The sequence below is a fragment of the Chiloscyllium plagiosum genome, unplaced genomic scaffold, assembly GCF_037043375.1.
Source record: "Chiloscyllium plagiosum isolate Xiang-an unplaced genomic scaffold, Cpla_swu_hap1 HiC_scaffold_13, whole genome shotgun sequence".
Classification (NCBI taxonomy): Eukaryota; Metazoa; Chordata; class Chondrichthyes; order Orectolobiformes; family Hemiscylliidae; genus Chiloscyllium; species Chiloscyllium plagiosum.
The window spans coordinates 77,947,061-77,969,283 of record NW_028270151.1 but is presented as its reverse complement, the minus strand read 5'-3'; the positions used below and the strand labels follow the sequence as shown (position 1 = coordinate 77,969,283).

At 39.6% G+C, this 22,223-nt stretch overlaps 1 protein-coding gene across 1 annotated transcript; it reads left to right on the top strand.

Moving 5' to 3' along the window:
* Positions 1–307: 307 nt before the first annotated feature.
* LOC122556289 (uncharacterized) lies at positions 308–21,721 on the top strand. Its single transcript, XM_087993784.1, has 5 exons — positions 308–362; positions 2,307–2,573; positions 7,814–7,894; positions 18,999–19,079; positions 19,871–21,721. The coding sequence occupies exons 2-5, from the start codon at positions 2,327–2,329 to the stop codon at positions 21,121–21,123; spliced, it is 1,662 nt and encodes a 553-aa protein (XP_087849910.1). The 5' UTR covers positions 308–362; positions 2,307–2,326; the 3' UTR covers positions 21,124–21,721.
* The last annotated feature ends 502 nt before the right edge of the window (positions 21,722–22,223 follow it).

Here is a 22,223-nt window from a genome sequence, read left to right as displayed (position 1 = left end):
AGCTTAATAGCGGGTAATCTAACCCTCTGTGTATTTACCAAACAGAACAAATAACCATATCAAATATTTTATTTGTCACATTATCTTCTGCAGCTTCAGGCAAAGGAATATGGAGTAATAATGGAAATATGAACCCAATGAATATGATTATAAAGCATTATCCTACTTCCTCAAAAAAATCCACAAAATACCCTCATTCTATCTTATTGTCATATCTAGGTCATGCTGAATAATGTAAATTGGAAACAATAACTAATTTGTGGTGTTCACCCGAGAGAAAGGGTCTATAAAACCAAGCACTGTAGGAACTGTTATCTTAGATCCAGCAGAAACTTCAAGTTCGGGAATCTACACCTCAACAGGTGAGGATGCTTCAGATTAAGAAAAACATCTACAGAATAAGGAATGTTGAGTTTAAGAGTTATACTGCATTCTTCATGCTAATGCTGTTTGTTGGACATGACAATAAGAGAGAAAATTAATATCTAAACACGATTATGATTGACATGGAATATAAATAATTTAATTTGATATCTGCACTTAAATAGATTGCTTTACATAAATCCTACAGCATGATTTATATGCTATTTCAGGTCTCAGGTCTCTGCCCAAGATTATCGTAAATCAGTGATTTTTATTTTGAACCATCAACAAGGAACAGATTGATGTGTAATATTGTTTTCTGTAATTATTCTCAGCAAAATTATGAAATTAAATAAAATGCAGAACTTTTGCCAATAATAATAACCTCTACAGTTTACTGAGTCAGTAAAATTGACAAATTTCTGTCTTTCCAAAGAGCAAGTCATACAATAGAAAATTTAAGAAAGCATGACACCTTCAGGACTTGAAAAAAGTAGTTAAAACTTTAGCATCCATTGCATAGTTGTATTTCTGTTAATTTTTAAATTAAACATCAGTACATTAAAGAATAAAGATTATTTGCTTAGTAAAATCAAATGAGATGTATTAGCTAACCAGAATTTGACTTGCTGAACCAGTATGACCCTCACTGGACTGAGATTTCACTAGTTGTAAATCCTGCTGAACAAGGATTTGACCAAATAGACCAAGATGTCATCTAATGAACTGAAATTTGCCCACCAACTGGACAAAGATTTGATTGCTTGTCTAATATATCACAGTTGGACTAAAATGTCACCAATTATGCAGCTCTACAATGAATAACCTGATGACATTCACTATCTATATCTTAACATCAATTATTAAACACTTAGATGATTGGTGTACTTGGAAGAGAGGGGGGAATATCAGAGAGAATTTCAGAAGAAATAAGGAATGTAGTTAGTGGTTGAGCAGATTTTCTATTCTTCAGATAACAAACCCAAGCTAAAGAATTCACAAGAATAACCAAGAGTGATTCTTAAATTTCTTTAATAGTAAATTTAAACTCAGTAAAAGATTTGTTCCGCTTCTTATTTTTAGCAGCATTGGAATTGCATTCTGTTGTGTATTTCTACTGGTATTAGTGAATGGACAATGAAAAAATGTTACAATAGAATTAGTTAAATGCATGTGTTTCCTTTCCCTCAGCTGATAAAATTACATTTGAACCACTATGGATTGGACAAGATAGAAGATTAGTCAGTTCTTTGTTATCTTTGTTCTGCAGCTCTTGTCTCTGTCATTAGTGTTCGTACTTCTGAGTCAGAAGCTTACATTCTACTCTGTGTATTCATTTCAGTACTGAAGAGTGCTACATTGTCAGAGGCATGTTCTTTCAGATGGAGGTCCCTTATGTTGTACCATCTAAATCCAACCAAATGGTCAATTATCTCATTGGCAATCTCTGTGACCAGCATTGTGCAGTATTTGTCTATATAAAAACTGTTATCACATTTCAGAAGTAGCTATTGTATAAAATGCTAAATGTGTTTTGATAAAGTATTGTAAAAAAGTGAGTGCCGATTTACTTCTCCTGATGAAAGTCCCAAACTTTGCTATGGTTTGCTTTGGAAAATATAACCATACCTGTTCATTAACTTAATGGCAAACTTGCACATGAAATCGCGATGTCATTCTGTTGAACAACTATTACAACATACATGAATGGAATTCATCATACATGGTAGATGTTGGTCTACCAAAAATAGTAAATGGACACAGAGGAAGAAGCCATTTTAATTATCTTCCCTCACAAAAGGAAGTAGCATGTCACCTTGCAAGTGATAATCTTTACTGGGAAGAAATCTGTACAGTGCATATTGTAACATGAAATGGATTGATGCTTCATAATTTATGGGATAAATAAGTTTTTCTTAATTTTGATGTTCCTCTTTCCACAGCTTTTGGAGTGGAAGTAAGAATGCTGAATGTAATTGCGGTGCTGGCTCTGCTCGTGATTGCAGAAGGTACCCCTCAAAATGAAACCGTACAACCACTGAACCGTGGACTTCCTGATTCACCTGTTGAATACAACTTGTGCCCCCTTCCAGACCAAGAGTATCCTTTCAGCACAGATATGGTCCCATCATACTGTGTCTGCATGCACTGCCAAGGGCCAAAAGGGGACCTAGGTCCTAAAGGGGACAGAGGAAACTCAGGACCACCAGGTACACTTGTAAAATTCTTCTTGGAGCTGCAAGTTGTTGAAAAGCAGGCAAAGGTGTTTTGGAAGAGCCTCATTATTAACTATAAGCTTATAGCAGTAACCAGCCTTATATAACTGAACTACTATGTGCAAAACTGAACTGCTTTGTATCAAGTAAAGAAAACCTGGAGTCCCACATCTTCCAAAAGGGAGATAGTCATTTTAGCAGTGTGGATTGGAGATGCTGAACCATGTGGAGGTCCTGACACACATGATTACACATGCAATTGCCTGGCAAGTTTAAACTTCCAAAGGCCAATTACCTGGTGTCTGGAACCATCTGAAAACATCTCAAGTCTGAATTAGAACAGGAAACATTGGGGTTTTCCAATACAGTTACCTAAATAATCACCCAGGCAACCTTTGAAATATTAAAATCTGCTTTAACTTCAAGATGACTATAAAACTGATCTCCTCCTAACTCAGTACTGACAACTCCTCCGTACTCAACACCCCTTGACCTAACAACTGGACATCCCATTCTTAGATTTACACTCCTCCAACACCCTCTGAACCGATCTCACCTGATCCTATCACCTAACTCCCTCCCTACCACCTTTTTAAATCATACCTGATCAATCTACCACCTTACCAACTGCACCACTTGCCATTCAACCACTCCTGGGAGAAGAGCTTATACCTGAAACATCAATTCTTGTGCTCAGTGGATGCTGCCTGACTCAACCACCCCTGGCAACTGCCAACATGCCATTCTGTCTGCCACAAGACATAGGCAAAAGTGAATACTGCAGATGCTGGAGATCAGAGTCAAGATTAGAGTGGTGCTGGAAAAGCATAGCAGTCAGGCAGCATCTGAGGACCAGGAAAACTGATGTTTTGGGCAAAAGCCCTTCATCAGGAATGAAGCTGGGAGTCAGGGAGATGGAGAGATAAATGGGAGTGAGTTGGGGCTGGTGGAAAGTAGTTGAAAGTGCAATAGGTGTGGGTAAAGGTGATAACTCAGAGAGGAGGGTGGAGCGGATAGGTGGGAAGGAAGATTGACAGATGGGACAGGTCATGAGGATGGTGCTGAGCTGGAAGATTGGAACTGGGGTAAGGTGGGGGGAGGGGCAATGAGGAAACTGGTGATGCCATGTGGTTGAAGGGTCCCGAGGCGGAAGATGAGGTGTTCTTCCTCCAGGTGTTGGGTGATAAGGGAGTGTCGATGGAGGAGGCTCAGGACCTGCATGTCCTTCGCAGAGTGGGAGGGGGAGTTGAAATGTTCAACCACGGGGCAATGGGGTTGATTGGTGTGGGTCTGGGACTCACCTGAATGAAAAATTGGAACTCAGGATCTAAGGAAGGCTTTAATTTCAGTTGGAGTTGATAAAAATACTTTCAAAAAGTTTTATGGCCTCCAATCAAATGGCAAAGAGCAAATTGGAAAAGGCAAGCAATTCTGTAATCAACTGCCATATGCTTTCGATGCTGCAAGACCCACTTTATGTCTACCCTCAGAAAATATCAATCCCACTGGGTCAATCAGGCAGACTTTGGGCAGTATACCAATAGATATACTCAAAAGTATATCCCAGACTTGTTTGATATCAAGGGGCCAAGCAAAAGAAGAGCTAAACTCTATTCTCCAGAAAATAATTCTTTTTTTTTAGATTAGATTAGATTAGATTACTTACAGTGTGGAAACAGGCCCTTCGGCCCAACAAGTCCACACCGCCCTGCCGAAGCGCAACCCACCCATACCCCTACATTTATACCTTACCTAACATTACGGACAATTTAGCATGGCTGTTCCATACATGAGACAAAAACCTAATGCATCATCCTCAACTGCACATGCAGGATTATGTATAGATGTCGACCCAACCCCAATTTGCAAAATTTTGTCTGTTTTCCTTTTCTTCTGTGGAATGTGAAATGTATAGTAATATATTACATATTGTAATATGTATGATTATATTGCCAGACTAGTAACCTAGAGGCTTCAATTAATAATCTAGAGAATGTGTGACTAAATCCAATCAAGATAGTTTAAGAATTGAAATCAGGTTTTGTTTTTGAAAAGGTAACCTAGACATAAAAAGCTGGTACCAGTTAAAATGACCATGAAGCTTTTGGATCAATGAAAACATCTGTTTGTCTAATATCTACTAAGGGAGGAAACATGTTATTCCCATAAATCTTGATTTGCATACTATTGTGATGATCTACACACTGAGGTTATATCAAACTACTGCAGAGAACAGCAAAAATAAACTGTCAAGCATCATATAGATTAGAATCCCTCCCGATTGAACAAATTCCTGTGAGGTAACCAAAGTGGGATTGATTGTCAAGCATCATATAGATTAGAATCTCTCCCGATTGAACAAATCCCTGTGAGGTAACCAAAGTGGGATTGATTGAAATCACTTGAAGCCCAAAACTCATAATTTATTTTGTGTATATTCTTTACATTTTTTTTGTCTTGCTCTTCATATAGAGCATGCTGTTAAGTTTACCTCAATTATTGCTTGGATTAGCAAATCAGCTGATGCAAATTAAAATTTGATTGTCCATATTTACACTATCATAAATGACAATGATATGAAAGAATGGTTGAAGGTGCGAGATATAAGACAGGACGTGAGCTCTGACAACATGGGTAGCTAGATAGTTGCATAGTTAATGTGTTGATGAACTAGTAAACCAAAAGCCCAGGATAATATTCTGTGGCATGAATTTAAATCCTACCAAATGTAATTGAAGGAATTTAAATTCAGTTAAAAAATTCTATTCTCAGTAATGGTGGCCATGAACCTATCATATATACATCTGGTTTAATAATATTCTTTAGGGAAGGAAATCTGCAATTTTTGACAAGTAGGGCCTACATGTGACTCCATTCATTCAGTAATGTAGTTATCTCTTAACTGCCCACTGAAATGGCTAAGCAAGCAAGTCATTTCAAGGCATTTACTAGATGGACAATAAATGCTAGCATTGCCACTGATACCACATCTTATAAAAGAATAAATATTTTTTAAAAATCCCAGCAGTAGTACTGAACACTTGTGTTCCCAAACTACAAGTACTACTGGTCAAGCTATTCCAGGACAGCTACAACACTTGGATTTACCTGAGGTAAAGTAAAAGTGACTGGTCTTGACATCAAGGAACCAGTTGACTGAGTGTGCCATTAAGGGGAAATCTATTCATAACGTAAAGCAAGACACTGATGGTTGTTGGCAACTAATCACCCCACTCCCAGGTCACTGATGCAGGAGTTCATCAGCACATTGTAGACCCAGCCATCTTTAGTTTCTTCATTGATGACCTTTCGTTCATCATAACATCAGAAGTAGGAATGTTCACTGATAATTGTGGCATGTTCAGTGCCATTTGTCCCACTGAAATACTGAAACAGTTCATTTGCTTCTGCATCAAGACCTGGACAATATAAAGGCTAGGTCTGTTAAGTATCAAGTAGCATTTGTACCTCTCAAATGCCAGTCAATGATAATCTCCAATAGATAAATCTAACCATCATCTCTTGCTCAAAGGCATTCCCATTGCTGAACTACCCCAGAATCAACATCCAGGGTTTACTATCGGCTAGAAATTGAACTACACCAGCCATTTAAATACAGTAGCTGCAAGTAGAGATCAGAGGCTGGGAATTCTGCAGCAAATAACTCACTTCCTGTCAGTCTCAAGTCCCTGGGAGAAACTGAAGACTGCAGATGCTGGAGATCAGAATCGAAGAGTGTGGTACTGGAAAAGCACAGCCAGTCAGGCAGCATCCAAGTACCAAGAATGAAGGGCTGATGCTCGAAATGTTAACTCTCCTGCTCCTCAGATGCTGACTGACTGGCTATGCTTTTCAAACACTACACTCTTCTTCCCTGAAATCCCTGCAAACCACATACCATTATGATTTTAAGCTGCAATGCTATTCCTTCATTGTCACTGGATCTAAATTTGGGAACTACTTTCCTAAACATTTGGTAGGTGTGCCAAAAGCAGATTAATTGTGACAGTTCAAAGCAGCAGTTCATTGCCAACACCTAATTCCAATTAGAGATAATCAACCAACATTGGCTCAATCAGCAGTGCTGACATCCCATGAGATAATTAAAAAAAACAGTATTGTGCTTTCCCAGGAATTCTGTATTATGAAAATTTAAGGGATTCACTGACACAAGATTAGAACCACTAAAGATTGATTTTCAAAATTTGAATTATATATAGTTCAAAACATTGTGATCAATTGGAATTCACTGCAATGGGAAAAGAATAGAAGTATGAGGTGATGCACTTTGGTAGGAAAAGCACAGATAGAAAATGCAAAACAGAGTGAACAAACCTAAAAGGGTACAGGAGTACTGGGGCCTGGGTGTATCTGTCCAGGTTATTGAAGGTGAAGAGAGCAGTTAATAAGTTGTACAGTACCATCAGCTTTATTAATAGGGGCACAGAGTGTAAGAACAAGGTTATGCTGAACTGTATAAGACATTTATTACATCACAGCTGGAGTATTATAAGCATTTCTGGGTGTCACACTATGGGAAGGATATGAGCACATTGGAGAGGTGCAGAAGAGGTTTCTAAGATTGGTTCTAAAACAAGAAACTTCAGTTGTGAGAATAGATTGGAGAGGTTCGGACTATTCTCGTAAAGAAGAAAACCAAGAGGTAGTCTGATAGAAGTTTTCCATGCAATGCTGATAGTGTGGATATGGAGAAATTGTTCCTGCTCTTAATAGGATGAAGAATGCATAGGCACAGACTTAAAGTAATCTAGAAATGAATCATATATAATCTGAGAAACCTCTTTTTCACACAATGAGTGATTCAGGTCTGGAATGCATTGTCTGGAAGTGTGTGGATGTAATTCAATTGAGGCATTCACGAGCACCCTAGATGATTATTTGCTTAGAAATAAGGTGCAAGTGTAGAGGAAAAGGCAGGAAAATGGCACTAAATCATGAAGCACTTTTGCAGACGCGAGCTGAATGATCTTCTTCTGTGCCGTAATACTTCTGTGATTCTGTATGGGAAATATTTAACTTGTTTAGATTGCAAACAATGAGAGTAAATGTATAGGATTTGTCCATTGAACTTTTATATAATGAAAGTGAAATGAAATGGTTTAGACTGTAGGAATCTTCATAGTGCGAGAAATGGACGCAGAGATGTATTTTAAAGCTGACATTATATATGTTTCTCTATTGAACAAACTGACATTTATGTTTTTTTCTGGCAGGAAAGCCCGGCTTGCCTGGCATGAAAGGAACTATGGGACCAGTAGGTCACATAGGCCCAAGAGGCTTTAGAGGGATAAAAGGTTTGCATTTATTATCTTTGTATATGTGTAATGAATCATTATGAAATTGATAAATTGTATGCAATTGGGTTGAATTAGAATCCCTACTGTGTAGAAACAGGCCCTTCAGCCTAACAAGTCCACACCAACCATCCAAAGAGTATCCCACCTAAACCCATTCCCCTACATTTACCCCTGACTCATGCACCTAACCTATACATCCCTGAACACTATGGACAATTTAGCATGGCCACATCACCTAACCTGCACATCTTTGGATTGTGGGAGGAAACCAGAGCACTGTGTAGAAACCCACAGGGAAAATGTGCCAACTTCACACTGATAGTCACCTGAGGCTGGAATTGAACCTAGATCTCTGGTGCTGTGAAGTAGCAGTGCCACCCCATTCAACACACTCTGATTTAAAAACTGCATTGCTAATTAATCCAACAAAAATGAATCCTTATCTGTACTAATTTTTGCCTTTTAACCCAGTTAATTTTATTTTTGTTTTATTATGAGAGGTATAACCTGTCCAGTGTATAATCTTTCAAATTTCTAAAATATGTGTCTTAGAATCTAAACTGAACAGGAGTCATTCAAAATTCTATAATTATACAAATATTTTGTAGCAAAATTCAATACAGCTTTTTGTTAGGAGACTGCAAATCATGTTTAATAATGCTCTAACTAAAGCAAAATACTGCTGATGCTATAAATCTGAAGTAAATGAAGTGAATGCTGGAGAAACTCACCAGTTCTGGCAGCATCTGTGGAAAGAAGTAGAGTTAACATTTCAAATCTGATATGATTCTTCATAACATTTTTTTGAGGATGTTACTTGTAGTACAGATAAAAGACAATCAGGGGATGTAATATATTGGATTTCCACAAGATTTTTGATAAAGTCTCACAAAGGTTAATAAATAAAATTAGAGAACATAGGATTGGATGTAATGTATTGGTGTAGATTAAGAATTGGTTCATAGACAAAAACAGAGAACAGGAATAAATATGTCATTCTTAGAGTGACAGGATATTACTAGTAGGATACCATAAGTATCACTGTTGGGACCATAGCTGATCACAGCATATATAAATGATTTGGATATGGAGACTAAATATAATATTTCAAAATAATTTTAAACAAAGAAGATGCAAAGAGATTTGGACAGGCTAAATGAATAGGCAGGAATATGATAGATGGAATATAAAGTAAATGAGTGCAAAATAAAAAAACATATGCCAGAAAATATCTGAAATGTTGAGAGGTGGGAGTGTTGTTGTCCAAAGCAACCCCAGGGTATCATTGTTCATGAATCACTGCATCTGCAGCAAACAATTAGGAAAGCAAACATCATGTTGGCCTTCAACACAAGGAGACTTTACTTTTGGGGTAAAGAGTTATTGTTACAATTGTATAGAATGTCAGACCACATGTGGAGTATTGTGTGCAGTTTTGGCCTCCTCATCAAAAGAAGGATATACTTGCCATGGAGGAAATGCAACGGAGGTTTACCAAGCTAATCCCTGGGATGCTGAGATTGTCTTATGCAGTCCAAAGATGTGCAGGTTAAGTGAATTGGCCATACTAAATTGCCCATAGTATTAGTGTTAGTGCCATAGTGTTAGTTGCATTAGACGGGGGTACATATAGGGTAGGGGAATGGGTCTGGGATGGCTTACTCTTCAGAGGGTTGGTATGGACTTGTTGGGCCAAATGGCCTGTTTCCATACTTTAGGGAATCTAAACTAACCCAACTGATTAAACACTTTCTGGGATTTATAGCTTTCCATAGCTCAGCTAAATGTTCTCATAGGATGGACTAGTAATGGAGTATCACAACCAACTCTTTCACATATTCCTGCAACTCACCCTCATTATTGTTCTAGGCTTTGATTTCATGATGTTACAGTGGAAAAGGACATGGATGATATAAAATTTAGGAAAATAGATGGTGACATCTTGAAAACTGTCCATATTACAGAGGAGGAAGTGCTGGATGTCTTGAAACTCATAAAGGTGGATAAATACACAGGACCTGATCAGGTGTACCCTAGAACTCTATGGGAAGCTAGGGAAGTGATTACTGGGCCTCTTGCTGAGATATTTTTATCATTGTTAGTCATAGATGAGCTGCCGGAAGACTAGAGGTTGGCTAACGTGGCGCTACTATTTAAGAAAGTTGGCAAGGACAAGCCAGGGAACTAAAGACCAGTGAGCCTAACGTCAGTGGTGGGAAAGTTATTGGAGGGAATCCTGAGGTTCAGCATGTACATGTATTTGGAAAGGCTAGTGCTGATTAAGGATAGTCTACATGGCTTTGTCTGTATGAAATCATGTCTCACAAACTTGATTGATTGTTTTGAATAAGTAACATAGAGGATTGATGAGATTAGAGCAGTAAACATGATTTACATGGACTTCAGTAAGGTGTTCGACAAGGTTCCACATGGGAGACCGGTTAGCAAGATTAGATATCATGGAATTCAGGAAGAACTAGCCATTTGGATACAGAACTGTCTCAAAGGTAGAACAGGATGGTGGTGGAGGGTTGTTTTTCAGACTGGAGGCCTGTGACCAGTGGAGTGCCACAAGGATCTGTGCTGGGTCCACAACTTTTCATCATTTATATAAATGATTTGGATGTGAGCTTATGAGGTACAGTTAGTAAGTTTGCAGATGACACCGAAATTGGAGGTGTAGTGAAGGTTACCTTGAATTACAATGGGATCTTGATCAGATGAGCCAATGGGCTGAGGAGTGGCAGATGGAGTTTAATTTAGATAAATACGAGGTGCTGCATTTTGACACAGCGAATCTTAGCAGGACTTATACACTTAATGCTAAGGTCCTCGGGAGTGTTGGTGAACAAAGAAACCTGGGAGTGCAGGTTCAGAGCTCCTTGAAAGTAGAGCACAGGTAGATAGGATAGTGAAGAAGGTGTTTGTTATGTTTTCCTTTATTGGTCAGAGTATTGCGTACAGGACTTTGGAGGTCATGTTGCAGCTGTACAGGATATTGGTTCGGTCAATTTTGGAATATTGCATGCAATTCTGATCTCCTTCCTATCGGAAAGATGTTGTGAAACTTGAAAAGGTTCAGAAAAGTTTTACAAGGATGTTGCCAGGGTTGGAGGATTTGAGGGAGAGGTTGAATAGGCTTGGGCTGTTTACCCTGGAGTGTCAGAGGCTGAGGGGTGATCTTATAGAGGTTTATAAAACCATGAGAGGCATGGATAGGGTAAATAGATAAGGTCTTTTCCCTGGGGTGGGGAAGTCCAGAACTAGAAGCTATAGGCTAGGGTGAGAGTTGAAGGGGCAACTTGTTCATGCAGAGGGTAGTACGTGTGTGGAATGGGCTACCAGAGGAAGTGGTGGAGGCTGGTATAACAACAACACTTAAAAGGCATCTGGATGGGTGTTTGAATAGGAAGGGCCTGGGGGGATATGGGCTGGGTTTTGGCAGGTGGGACTAGATTGTGTTGGGATATCTGGTCAGCATGGATGAGTTGGACTGTTTCTGTTCTGTACATCTCTATGACTCTTTAACTAAATGCTCACCAATTTTCTTTCTCCTGTCAGCAAAGGTCTGTCTGGAGGGAAACAAAATGGAGGAATGGTTATTTGCCAAATCAGATTTGATCAAACTGGTATTGTTTTCTGTCTGAGGAATTTTCTCTCCCTTACGTCAACTACATGGGTGTCTTGAAGATTTCTTCCATTATCTCCCTGGTACAATTTATGTCTATGACATTTCTTCCAGTATTGCAACCCTCCAGAGGAGTTCCCATTATATAATCTCCACATTCACTGCATCTGGTAGTATCTCATAATGTTGCACATGTTTACCCCCCTCTAAAGCTCTGGTCTTCTCAACCCTGCTCTCTGGAAGTGGTGTCATCACATGTGGTATCATTGGAAAAGGAAGTACCAATCCCATCAATTTAAGATATTTCTTTTCATAATCTGTTCATATAGAATGTATCAGTACCAAACCTTTGAGCTGAAAACAGTGTGGTTTTTGTCCTTAGTCAATGTTTCCAAATGGTAATTAGTAACTCATGAGGATTCTTTTTCCAAAATTTGACTCTTATTTTCACACTGTCCTATCAATACTTGATACACACATAATTCCTCACAGCTTCATCTGTGGCATTTCTGTCTGCTTGCTGAGTTTGTTAGTTTGAACATGATACTCCAACTGCTCCACGATGCTTATTGGGTGGACTAACTAATTTGGCGCTCTTTTAGTTTGATTGATATTTTCTCTCGTCAAATGCCCCCTATTTTCCCCTTAAGTTTTTATATTTTTACTTAGAGAAATCAAATCCAAACTTTTCAGTAATGAGGTGCTCTTGTTAAATATTTTGTTCCCTATTTATCTAGTTTCGTCCTCTGAAAATGTGTAGTTCTGTTTCCAACGTATTATCCCCAAAGTCTGGGCTAATGGCATGATCCAGCACTTGACTCAATGGCTGCACTTGCAAACTCTTTGTCCTTTTATCACACCAATCTGGATATCCCATCTTCATTATGATTATCTTCCAGGTACAACTCCATGATATACATCATGGTTCTGGTGGGTATTTTTCTGGTGGGTATCAACACTAACTATTCGAGAGACCAGACAGCTATTTGGGACACTCCAGTGTCTGACTCTCGGGGGTGGATACTTATGTCTGAATATCATGTTGACTTGGGTGCTTCTTTGGCAATATCTGTATTGTGGCCTCCGATCCATATCATTTCAGATTTCCGGTGTTCCCGGATCATTTTTATTTTTACGCTCTATTTCCCTTCTAGCCCATGAGTGAGATGAGTTTTGCCAAGTTTCCCATTCATGGGTTACCTCTCTCAATAATACTGAAGTATTAAAATGTTACGGATAGACATAAAAGATCCTCCAGTTCTCCCTTTGCCTGTACCTAACCAGTGACTAATTCTCATTAAGTGTTTTTCATCTTATTCTTTTAGTTGTTCAAGTCAAAATTTGCCTTTCACTATATTCAATTTGATATATTCAATTGAACGACACCCAAGTTGACTTATTTTCATTCTAAGTGGGTATTCCATTCGTATCATTTTATCTCAATCAGGAGCTCTGGAGAAATATTGATGCCCAATAAAGAAAATATTTCATAATATTTACAAATCAGAAATTCCAATGTGGTTGCAAGCATTAGCCTATTTTGCTTGTTTGTTCTTTCTATTTGTTTTCTCATAAGGAACTTGTTTGATTATTCAAGTAACAATTGTTGCACTGAGCGGTTTTGTTAGTGTCTAATTAATTTCTTCCCAAAATAACTTTTTCTTTTTATATATAAATTAAAGGTTGCTCCTTAAATCCTTTTCATATCTTTCCCCTCTCACCCTAAACCTATGCTTCCAGTTCTCGACTCCCCCCAGTTCAGGGAAAAGACCTTGGGAATTTATTCTATCCACGCTCCTCATGATTTTATAAATCTCTCTAAGGTTGCCCCTCAACCTCTGACGCTCCAGGGAAAACAACCCCAGCCTATTCGGCCTCTCTCTATAGCTCAAATCCTCCAAGCCTGGCAACACCCTTGTAAATCTTTTCTGAATATGTTCAGGTTTCACAACCTCTTTTTGATAGGAAGGAGATCAGAATTGCACGCAATATTCCAAAATTGGCCGAACCAATGTCCTGGACAACCACAACATGACCTCCCAACTCCTATACTTAATGCTCTGACTAATAAAAGGAAAGCATACCAAATGCCTTCTTTACTGTCCTATATACCTGTGACTTCACTTTCAAGGAACTATGAACCTGCACTCCAAGGTCTCCTTGTTCAGCAACACTCCCCAGGACCTTACCATTAAGTGTATAAGTCCTGATCTGATTGCTTTTCCAAAATGCAGTACCTCACATTTATCTGAAGTAAACTCCCCATCTGCCACTTCTCAGCCATTGGCCCATCCGATCAAGATCCCATTGTACTTTGAGGTAACCTTCTTTGCTTTCCACTGTGCCTTCAATTTTGGTGTCATCTGCAAACTTATTATACCTTCTATGTTCACGTCCAAATCATTTATATAAATGACAAAAAGTAGTGGACCCAGCACTGATCCTTGTGGCACACCACTGATCACAGGCATTCAGTCTGAAAAGCAATCCTCCACCACCACCCTCTGTCTACCTTCAAGCCAGTTCTGTATCCAAATGGCTAGTTCTCCCTGTATTGCATGAGATCTAACCTTGCTAATCAGTCTCCCATGAAGAACCTTGTTGAACACCTTACTGAACTCCATATAGATCACTTCTACTGCTCTGCCCTCATCAATCCTCTTTGTTACTTCTTCAGAAAACTCAATCAAGTTCATAAGACATGATTTCCCATGCACAAATCAATGCTGACTATCCCTAATCAGTCCTTGCTTTCCAAATACATGTACTTGCTATCCCTCAGGATTCCCTCTAACAACTTGCCCACCAGTCTATCATTTCCTGGCTTTTCCTTACCAACTTTCTTAAATAGTGGCACATGTTAACCAACCTCCAGTCTTCTGGCACCTCACCTGTGACTATCGATGATACAAATATCTCAGCAAGAGGCCCAGCAATTACTTCCCTAGCTTCTCACAGAGTTCTAGGGTCCACCACTTGTGTTTCAAGGCAACCAGCATCTCCTCTTATGTATTATGGATATTTGTCAAGATGTCACCATCTATTTTCCCATATTCTATATCTTCCATGTCCTTCTCCACAGTAAACACTGATGCAAAAAACTCGTTTAGTAACTCCCCCATTTCTGTGGTTCCACACATAGGCTGCCTTGCTGATCTTTCAGGGGCTCTGTTCTCTCCCTAGTTACCCTTTTGTCCTTAATGTATTTATAAAAACTCTTTGGAATCTCATGTCCCCTTTTTGCCCTCCTGATTTCCCTCTTAAGTATACTTCTATTGCCTTTATACTTTAAGGATTCACTTACTCTCTCCTGTCTATACCTGGCATATGTTTCCTCTTTTTCTTAACCAAAACATCAATTTCTCTAGTCATCCAGCATTCCCTACACCTACCAGTCTCTCCTTTCATCCTAACAGGAATATACTGTCTCTGGACTCTCATTATCTCATTTCTGAAGGCTTCCCATTTTCCAGCCGTCCCTTTACCTGCAAGCATCTGCCCCCAGTCAGCTTTCAAAAGTTCTTGCCTACTACCATCAAAATTGGTCTTCCTCCAAAGTTAGAACTTCAACTTTTAGATCCAGTTTATCCTTTTCCATCACTATTTTAAAACTAACAGAATTATGGTTGCAGGCCCCAAAGTGCTCCCCCACTGACACCTCAGTCATCTGCCCTGCCTCATTTCCCAAGAGTAGGTCCAAGTTTTGCACTTTCTTTAGCAGGTACATCCACATTCTGAGTCAGAACGTTTTCTTGTACGCACTTAAATTCCTCTCCATCTAAACCCTTAATACTATGGCAGTCCCAGTCTATGTTTGGTTATGGTATCCCCAACCATAACCACCCTATTATTCTTAAAGGTAATTGAAATCTCCTGACAAATTTGTTTCTCGATTTCCCACTAACTATTAGGTGGTCTATAATACATTCCCAATAAGGTGATCGTCCCTTTTCTTATTTCTCAGTTCCACCCAAATAACCTCCCTGGATGTATTCCCAGGATTATCCACCCTAAGTACAGCAGTAATGCTATCCCTCATCAAAAATATCACTCCCCCCCCACCCCAGTTTTGCCCCCACCTTTCCCCCCTTTCTATCCTTCCTATTACATTTCTATCCTGAACATTAAGCTGCCAGTTCTGTCCATCCCTGAGCCACGTTTCTAAAATTGCTAAGAGATGAATTTTCTTTCCAATTTTATGCAGAGACATTTTGAAATAACTCCACAGAGGCTAGTATGCCATCACCAAGTCACCCTTTATTTACACATGGAGAATCCTTGACACTGATCCAACTTCATCAAAGCCAACTCTCAGAGTGAACAGAAACTCTGATACTCCTATTTACTTTTATTTTATTAAACAAATTACAAAAACAGTTTACAACAAACAGTTACATTTACAGCTGCATACAAGAGACAGCAATTTTACAAGGGAGAGGAGCAGCAAAGCCAGGCCCCAAACCCTACCATTCAAACAGTTTACAGGGATAGGAGGACAAACCTCAAATCCCAGTTTCACAAAGATATAAAGAGACAACAGCAATAACAGTTGTACATTAGACAGTACTGTTACATACAAAAGTGCAGACAATACAGACTCAGCAAGCCCCTGCCCCTCCCACCTTCCGACCACTCTAAGGCAGCCTGCCCCTACCCATCTTCCGGTTGATACGCCTATTTACATCTGTAAGCAACGACTCCCTGATTGGACCAGATTAACAGCCTCAATCAGGAAACTCTTATTCTATGAGGTTCACTCTTTACAATCACTACATCCCTTGCCCTCTGAGTCTGAGGACATAGGCCAGTTCTTTCTGTTTTGTAGCCCCCCCTTGGGCTTTTTCGCACTGGGTCAGGTTCCTCCAATTCTGCCTTTGATCCAGGCAGTGTGTAGTGCACACAGAGGCTGTGCACTCTTGCACCAGGAACTTCTCGGCAAAGGTATTGAGGAGGTGACACCTGTTGTGTCCATCTTGGAATCCAAAGTATTGTCAACATGGAAAGGGAAAACCATGGGAAATGCAGTTGGGGAGCCGTTTTGTTCTCGCATCATTTGTGAGTTTGTAGCTTTCATATGGTCCACATGCTTGTTCAACACCATCCCACCTACTGGAACTTTATGCACCACTGGACCTGACCTCACATTGACCATGCCTTTTACCCATGCAGGGTCATTGCTGTGGTTCCTACACCAAACTTCATCGTCTTTCATAAACTTTCTTTTCCACTTAGAGTCTTAGTGGAGTCATTGTTTCTGATACGATTTCATCCAGTGGAATGATGTCAGAAATCTTGAGCCCACCTCAAAGATGACTATTGCAAGCACATTTCTTCAGGAGTGTGCTTTTCTCTCATCACCACTGAAATAACTCCACAGAGACCAGTATCCCATCACCAAACCCCTCTTCATTTACACATGGAGAGGACTTGACACTGATCCAACTCCATCAGAGCCAGCTGTCAGAGTGACCAGAATGCTTGACAGTCCTCTTTATGTCTGTCAGGGAGGGTGCCCTGATTAGCTCAGATTAACAGCCCCAGCCAAAGAACTCATATTCTATGAGCTCCATCTGGCTGACTTTTACAATCATTCCACATTTCCTCTGCATTAAATCCACAACAGCTTTTAAATATGCAGGATTAGATCACATGGGGATGATGATCTCTGCTGGCTTGAAAGGACAGATACTAAAGGACAATTCTATAAAATACAGACACAAAGAAAAGACTTATACAAAAGTACTTTTCTCTGTCTTGTCTTTTTTCAACAGTAATCTCTGTTATTGTGTCACTCTCAAATTAATTTCTATGATCTCTGACTCCTACCTAAGTCTAATTTTTTCACAGTCCTTATCAGTACAGGCAGATAAGTAGAACTCTCCATGCTCTGTTATGTTTCAGATTCTGGAATATTCACTTCTGGGATAAGCCTCTTCCCGGTTGGCCCAATCCTCTTCCTGGTTGGCTTACCACTGAAAAATGTAATTCTTTTCTAGGTCTCATAGTTCTGGTCCAATATTCAATGACACACAACAACTTGGATATATTTTCACTTCCTGTGGCAAAACTGCCACAGTCTGACTAAATCATATGGCTGCTCTCTCATTAGAAAGAGATGGCTAGTGGTGGTTTAACTGGAGGGTCACCATGCTTCAGGTGATGGGAAAGGTTGAGAAAGAGAGACCGTCATGGTAATGTCACCAGATGCAGGAATTTAAGACATGCAATTGAGTCATTCTACATCGCAACCAGCCATTCAGACCCTTTATTGCATGACTAAACAATACTATGTAGTCATAATGACATAGGTTGTTTAGCAGTTCCACAATCCAAGGTCTGCCTCAGGCAGTTATTCCACCAACAGATCTCTACGGCATAGTTTTCGAGTTGGTGACCAAATTGCGCTAACTGTCTGCAACACCAAGTCCTTTTTGCAGATTGCTTATACACTTCTGTTGCTGTGAATGTACCATAGCAATTTCTTTTTTGATGCCCAGCATGCAGAACCTCACCACAACCAGTTTATGAAAAAGAAATTAAAGCACAATTACATAATTTAGTGATTAGTACAATACAAAAAAAAAGTGAATAAGCTTACAGAACCTTTGTGTGTGTTGTGTTTACATTAGGTTATGGTATTAATAATATCAAAGAGTATGGGGGATAGTATAGGAAAATGGAATGCCATAGATTATTAGGCATGATCCAGTCGAATGATGAACTGAATGATCTATTCCTACTCCTATGTTCCTATGTTTTAATAACTGATATAATAGCAAACAACATCCTGAGTTTGTTGATTTCAGTTAGGGTGCTGCAATCAGCTCCAATCATAATGGCTACTCAGGAACCAATGCAGGAGAATGTTTCTATATGTTTATTGAATGGAGATAGAATTTGTCTTTGATGCCATCCATAGTCAAATACTCTGAAGTACACTTCTGGGTAGTGCTAACTTGAGTTGAGTTACTGATGAGCTATCATCCTTGTTATATTGTGCTACTACAAAGGTCACCCATTCAGGAGAAAGGGAATGGAAAGAATGATGTATGCTTTATATACTTCTTAAAGGTGTTGACTTGAGGTAAAGTTGACAGAGCTTTCTGTCTAACTCAAGATGAATAATTGCGAATTGACAGCCCCCTTTCAAAAGTAACCCATTTATTATATCATGAAGTCAAAGGAAAAGTTAATTGCACAGTATGTAAAAAAGAGTCACCTGTGTTGTTTTACCTAAGACCAATATCAGCCCCAGGCAATATACTTTATTGTCCTAAGTAAGATAATACAATTCTGCCTGTAACATATAAATTTTTAAAATATTCACCCTAAGTCTGTACCAGTTTTGCTGTAATTCTGCGTCCACCACTTAAATAATCTAACAAATACCAAGTAAAATGTCATCACCAGGGCTGGTATTTTGAGATGTTGTTGTGTGTAATTTAAATTTATTTTTCTTTCTTCTAATTGCAGGACAGAAAGGTGCTCGAGGGCCAAGAGGCATGATGGGACTCAAGGGGATTCGAGGACGTAGGGGGTTCCGCGGACTTAGAGGTAAGTTGCAGAAATATTTACTTCTCACATGTATTTACACTTTTTATTTTCTAATCTTGTGAAACTCAGGAAAGGAGTTGCACCTTACTGAGACAAGGAGAGAAAATCAAGTTGAAACAAACAACGTTGATTGATTTTCTTATTTGAGATCTGAGAAAATGCAGAACCATACCTGTTTAGAAGAGGGGTGTTGAGATTGGAGCCAAATAAATCTGACACTGACAGAGTTATGTAGCAGAATGGATAATGCATTGAGAATGCATTAATCTTCAAAGACATTAAAGATATCAGTAGATAGCATTTCCATTGGAATTCTCTATTGCCCACCACTGCCAGCTAATATTTTGGTTATGATACTACCACCAAAACCTCTCTCTAAATTGGGTCTAATGCCCACTTTTTCAAGGAACTGACTTCTGCTTCTCACCCACCTGCACACACTGGTCATATGACATGGGCAGTGTATTATCTGGGTCTGTTGGCTTGTTAAGATGCTCAATTGTCCATATCCTTTCCATTTAAAGGGCAGGTGAGCTGCTGATTTCAGCGATTACCTGCCTTCTGATTTATGCAGACAGGATCAGGGTGGATGGAAACTGGGTTCTCTCACCACCAATATATTTACGTTGCTCCCCCATCTTTCACTAAAACATGCCCTGCTTGGGGTGATAAATCCCAGCCCATGGCACCAATAAAGTATTTTCTTTGATTATTTGTTATATATTTAACATAATTTCATTAACTCCTATCAGAATGTCTTCTATTAATAACTTTTCATATTTTGTTTCTAGGTCCAAGGGGTAACCCAGGTGCTAATGGACTGCCAGGTCTTAAGGGAAGTGCAGGTTTACCTGGCCAATGTCCAACTACTTGCCAGACATTAAAAGGAGATACAGGACCCAAAGGAGATAGAGGCCCCCATGGCCCAAAAGGGGAAATGGGTGAAATTGGTTTGACTGGGCCTGTTGGCAGCAAAGGCGAAACAGGCATCCCTGGACTGAAAGGGGACAGAGGAGATAAAGGAGTAAAAGGTCATCAGGGGGAACAAGGTATTTGTGACTGTGTGGATGGAGAGAAAGGTGAACGTGGAAGTATTGGAGCCGCTGGACCACAGGGAAACAAAGGAGATCTAGGGCCAAAGGGTGAACAAGGAAAAAGAGGTGAACAAGGAGACAAAGGTGAACAGGGCAAAGAAGGTGAGATAGGACCACCCGGCCCATGTGTTCCTACTATCCAATCTGCATTCTCTGCTGGACGAAGTCCTGAAGAAGGCTTACCGAATCCATTTTTCCCGATACCATTCACTGTTGTTTTCTACAACATCCAAGGACATTTCAATCCTGCAGTTGGAGTTTACATTGCACCAGTCAATGGAACATATATATTTAGTTATCATTTGTCGATAGATGAAAATCCTGTTAAACTGGGATTATTCATAAACCGTAAATTAGTTATCAAAACAGCTAACAAAGTTAGCAGGGATCACGTTTCCCAAACTTTAATAGTACACCTTGAAGCAGGGGACAAAATATGGTTACAAGTAAAGGATTCTAATTTCAATGGCATATTTGCAGACCAGGATACAGACAGCACATTCAGCGGCTTTTTACTCTATCCCGATTCCTGTTATCCAGCTATTTCCAGGGGAACAGTTCCAGGATTTTCAGGAGGCTCTGATTATTACAATCCTGACTTTAATAGTAAAAACCCAACACATTCTGAAGATGATGGCTCTGGTTCTGGCTCTGGCTCTGGCTACTACTCTGGTTCGGGGTCTGGCACTGGTTTTGAATATGGCTCTGGCTCCGGCTCAGGGTCTGGTTCCGGCTCCAGCTCCGGCTCCGGCTCCGGCTCTGGCTCTGGCTCCGGCTCTGGCTCTGGCTCCGGCTCTGGCTCTGGTTCCGGCTCTGGCTCTGGCTCTGGCTCTGGCTCTGGCTCTGGTTCCGGCTCTGGCTCTGGCTCTGGCCCCGGCTCTGGTTCTGGCTCTGGTTCTGGTTTTGATTCATATGAGCCCATGCCTACAAATGCCAGTAAAGCCCCATAATAGGAACAAACAGATTTTTAAATCCCGCAGGGACCCACAATCAAAAACTCAAGGCCACCAACTTCAAGATGGCAGTAATCACTACAGTTGCATTTTCAACCACATTCACCAATTAAGCTAACTAGTTCATAAAGGAAGCATCCAAAATATTGATTGAAGTAATTGTAAAATCATGAAACAAGGCTTGTAGTTCTTTGTTTATGTTGCACTGCGAACAAACCAATATTACAATTTGTTAACTAGGAATGAAAACATAGCATTTTTTCTCCTTTCTGAACTCTGACAAATTTAACTTTTTCACACAAATTTGGGTATCTAAAAACAAGATATATTTCAGGTATGACATATATGCTGTTAATTCCTGTGTTTGATTCCTTCACATGCTACTTTTGAACTAGGCCTTTACCTCATTAACTGTGCAAGCTTAGTTATTAGATAGTGTCAGTCAGTGTAAATCAAGAATCTGGATCCATTGCTGCATCAAATATTTTTCATCCTAAATATGTGGGGAGGAAGTATGGTTCAGACACTGCTCAGCCTACGTAGGCCACGTCTCTTTCAGAGAATGTACCAATTAGAATAAAAATCTGAAAATGTATGTTGTTTGTTTTGGTTTCTCTCAAATTAGCTCTGTCTTTTCTTAAACACATGAACATGAAAATGTATTGCGCAACATATTTTAATTTTCCTGTTTGTTATTTCAATGGGAGTACTGGAACAGACTGGACTTGGAAAACCTATTTTTGCCAGCTGAGGAGCAGGAAAATCGACATTTCGGGCAAAAGCCCTTCATCAGGAATGAAGAAGCTCCACTCTAATCTAGACTCTGATTTCCAGCATCCGCAGTCCTCAATTTTGCCTCTTGCATCAAATGGCTGATGTTATCAGCCTTAATCATCTGCTTTAGCTGACCATTCTGAACATTCACCGTACTACAGTTGAAATAATTATACATTTTTTTGTTGCATCATTTTCTCTATTCTGTGATTCGAACTATCTGCCTTATATAATTGGATTAGCAACTTCTCCATGTCCAGCTAGTTGGTTTGCTTAAAGATCTTGAATATCTGAATAACATTGTTCTCAGTCTTTTCTTGTAT

Bases quoted from the DNA above. Each gene is read 5' to 3' on its own strand.
- LOC122556289 (XM_087993784.1), top strand. From the start codon at position 2,327: ATGCTGAATGTAATTGCGGTGCTGGCTCTGCTCGTGATTGCAGAAGGT. The intron at 7,895-18,998 runs GTTTGCATTTAT...TTCTAATTGCAG, and splicing joins AGGCTTTAGAGGGATAAAAG to GACAGAAAGGTGCTCGAGGG. The intron at 19,080-19,870 runs GTAAGTTGCAGA...TTTTGTTTCTAG, and splicing joins GGGGTTCCGCGGACTTAGAG to GTCCAAGGGGTAACCCAGGT.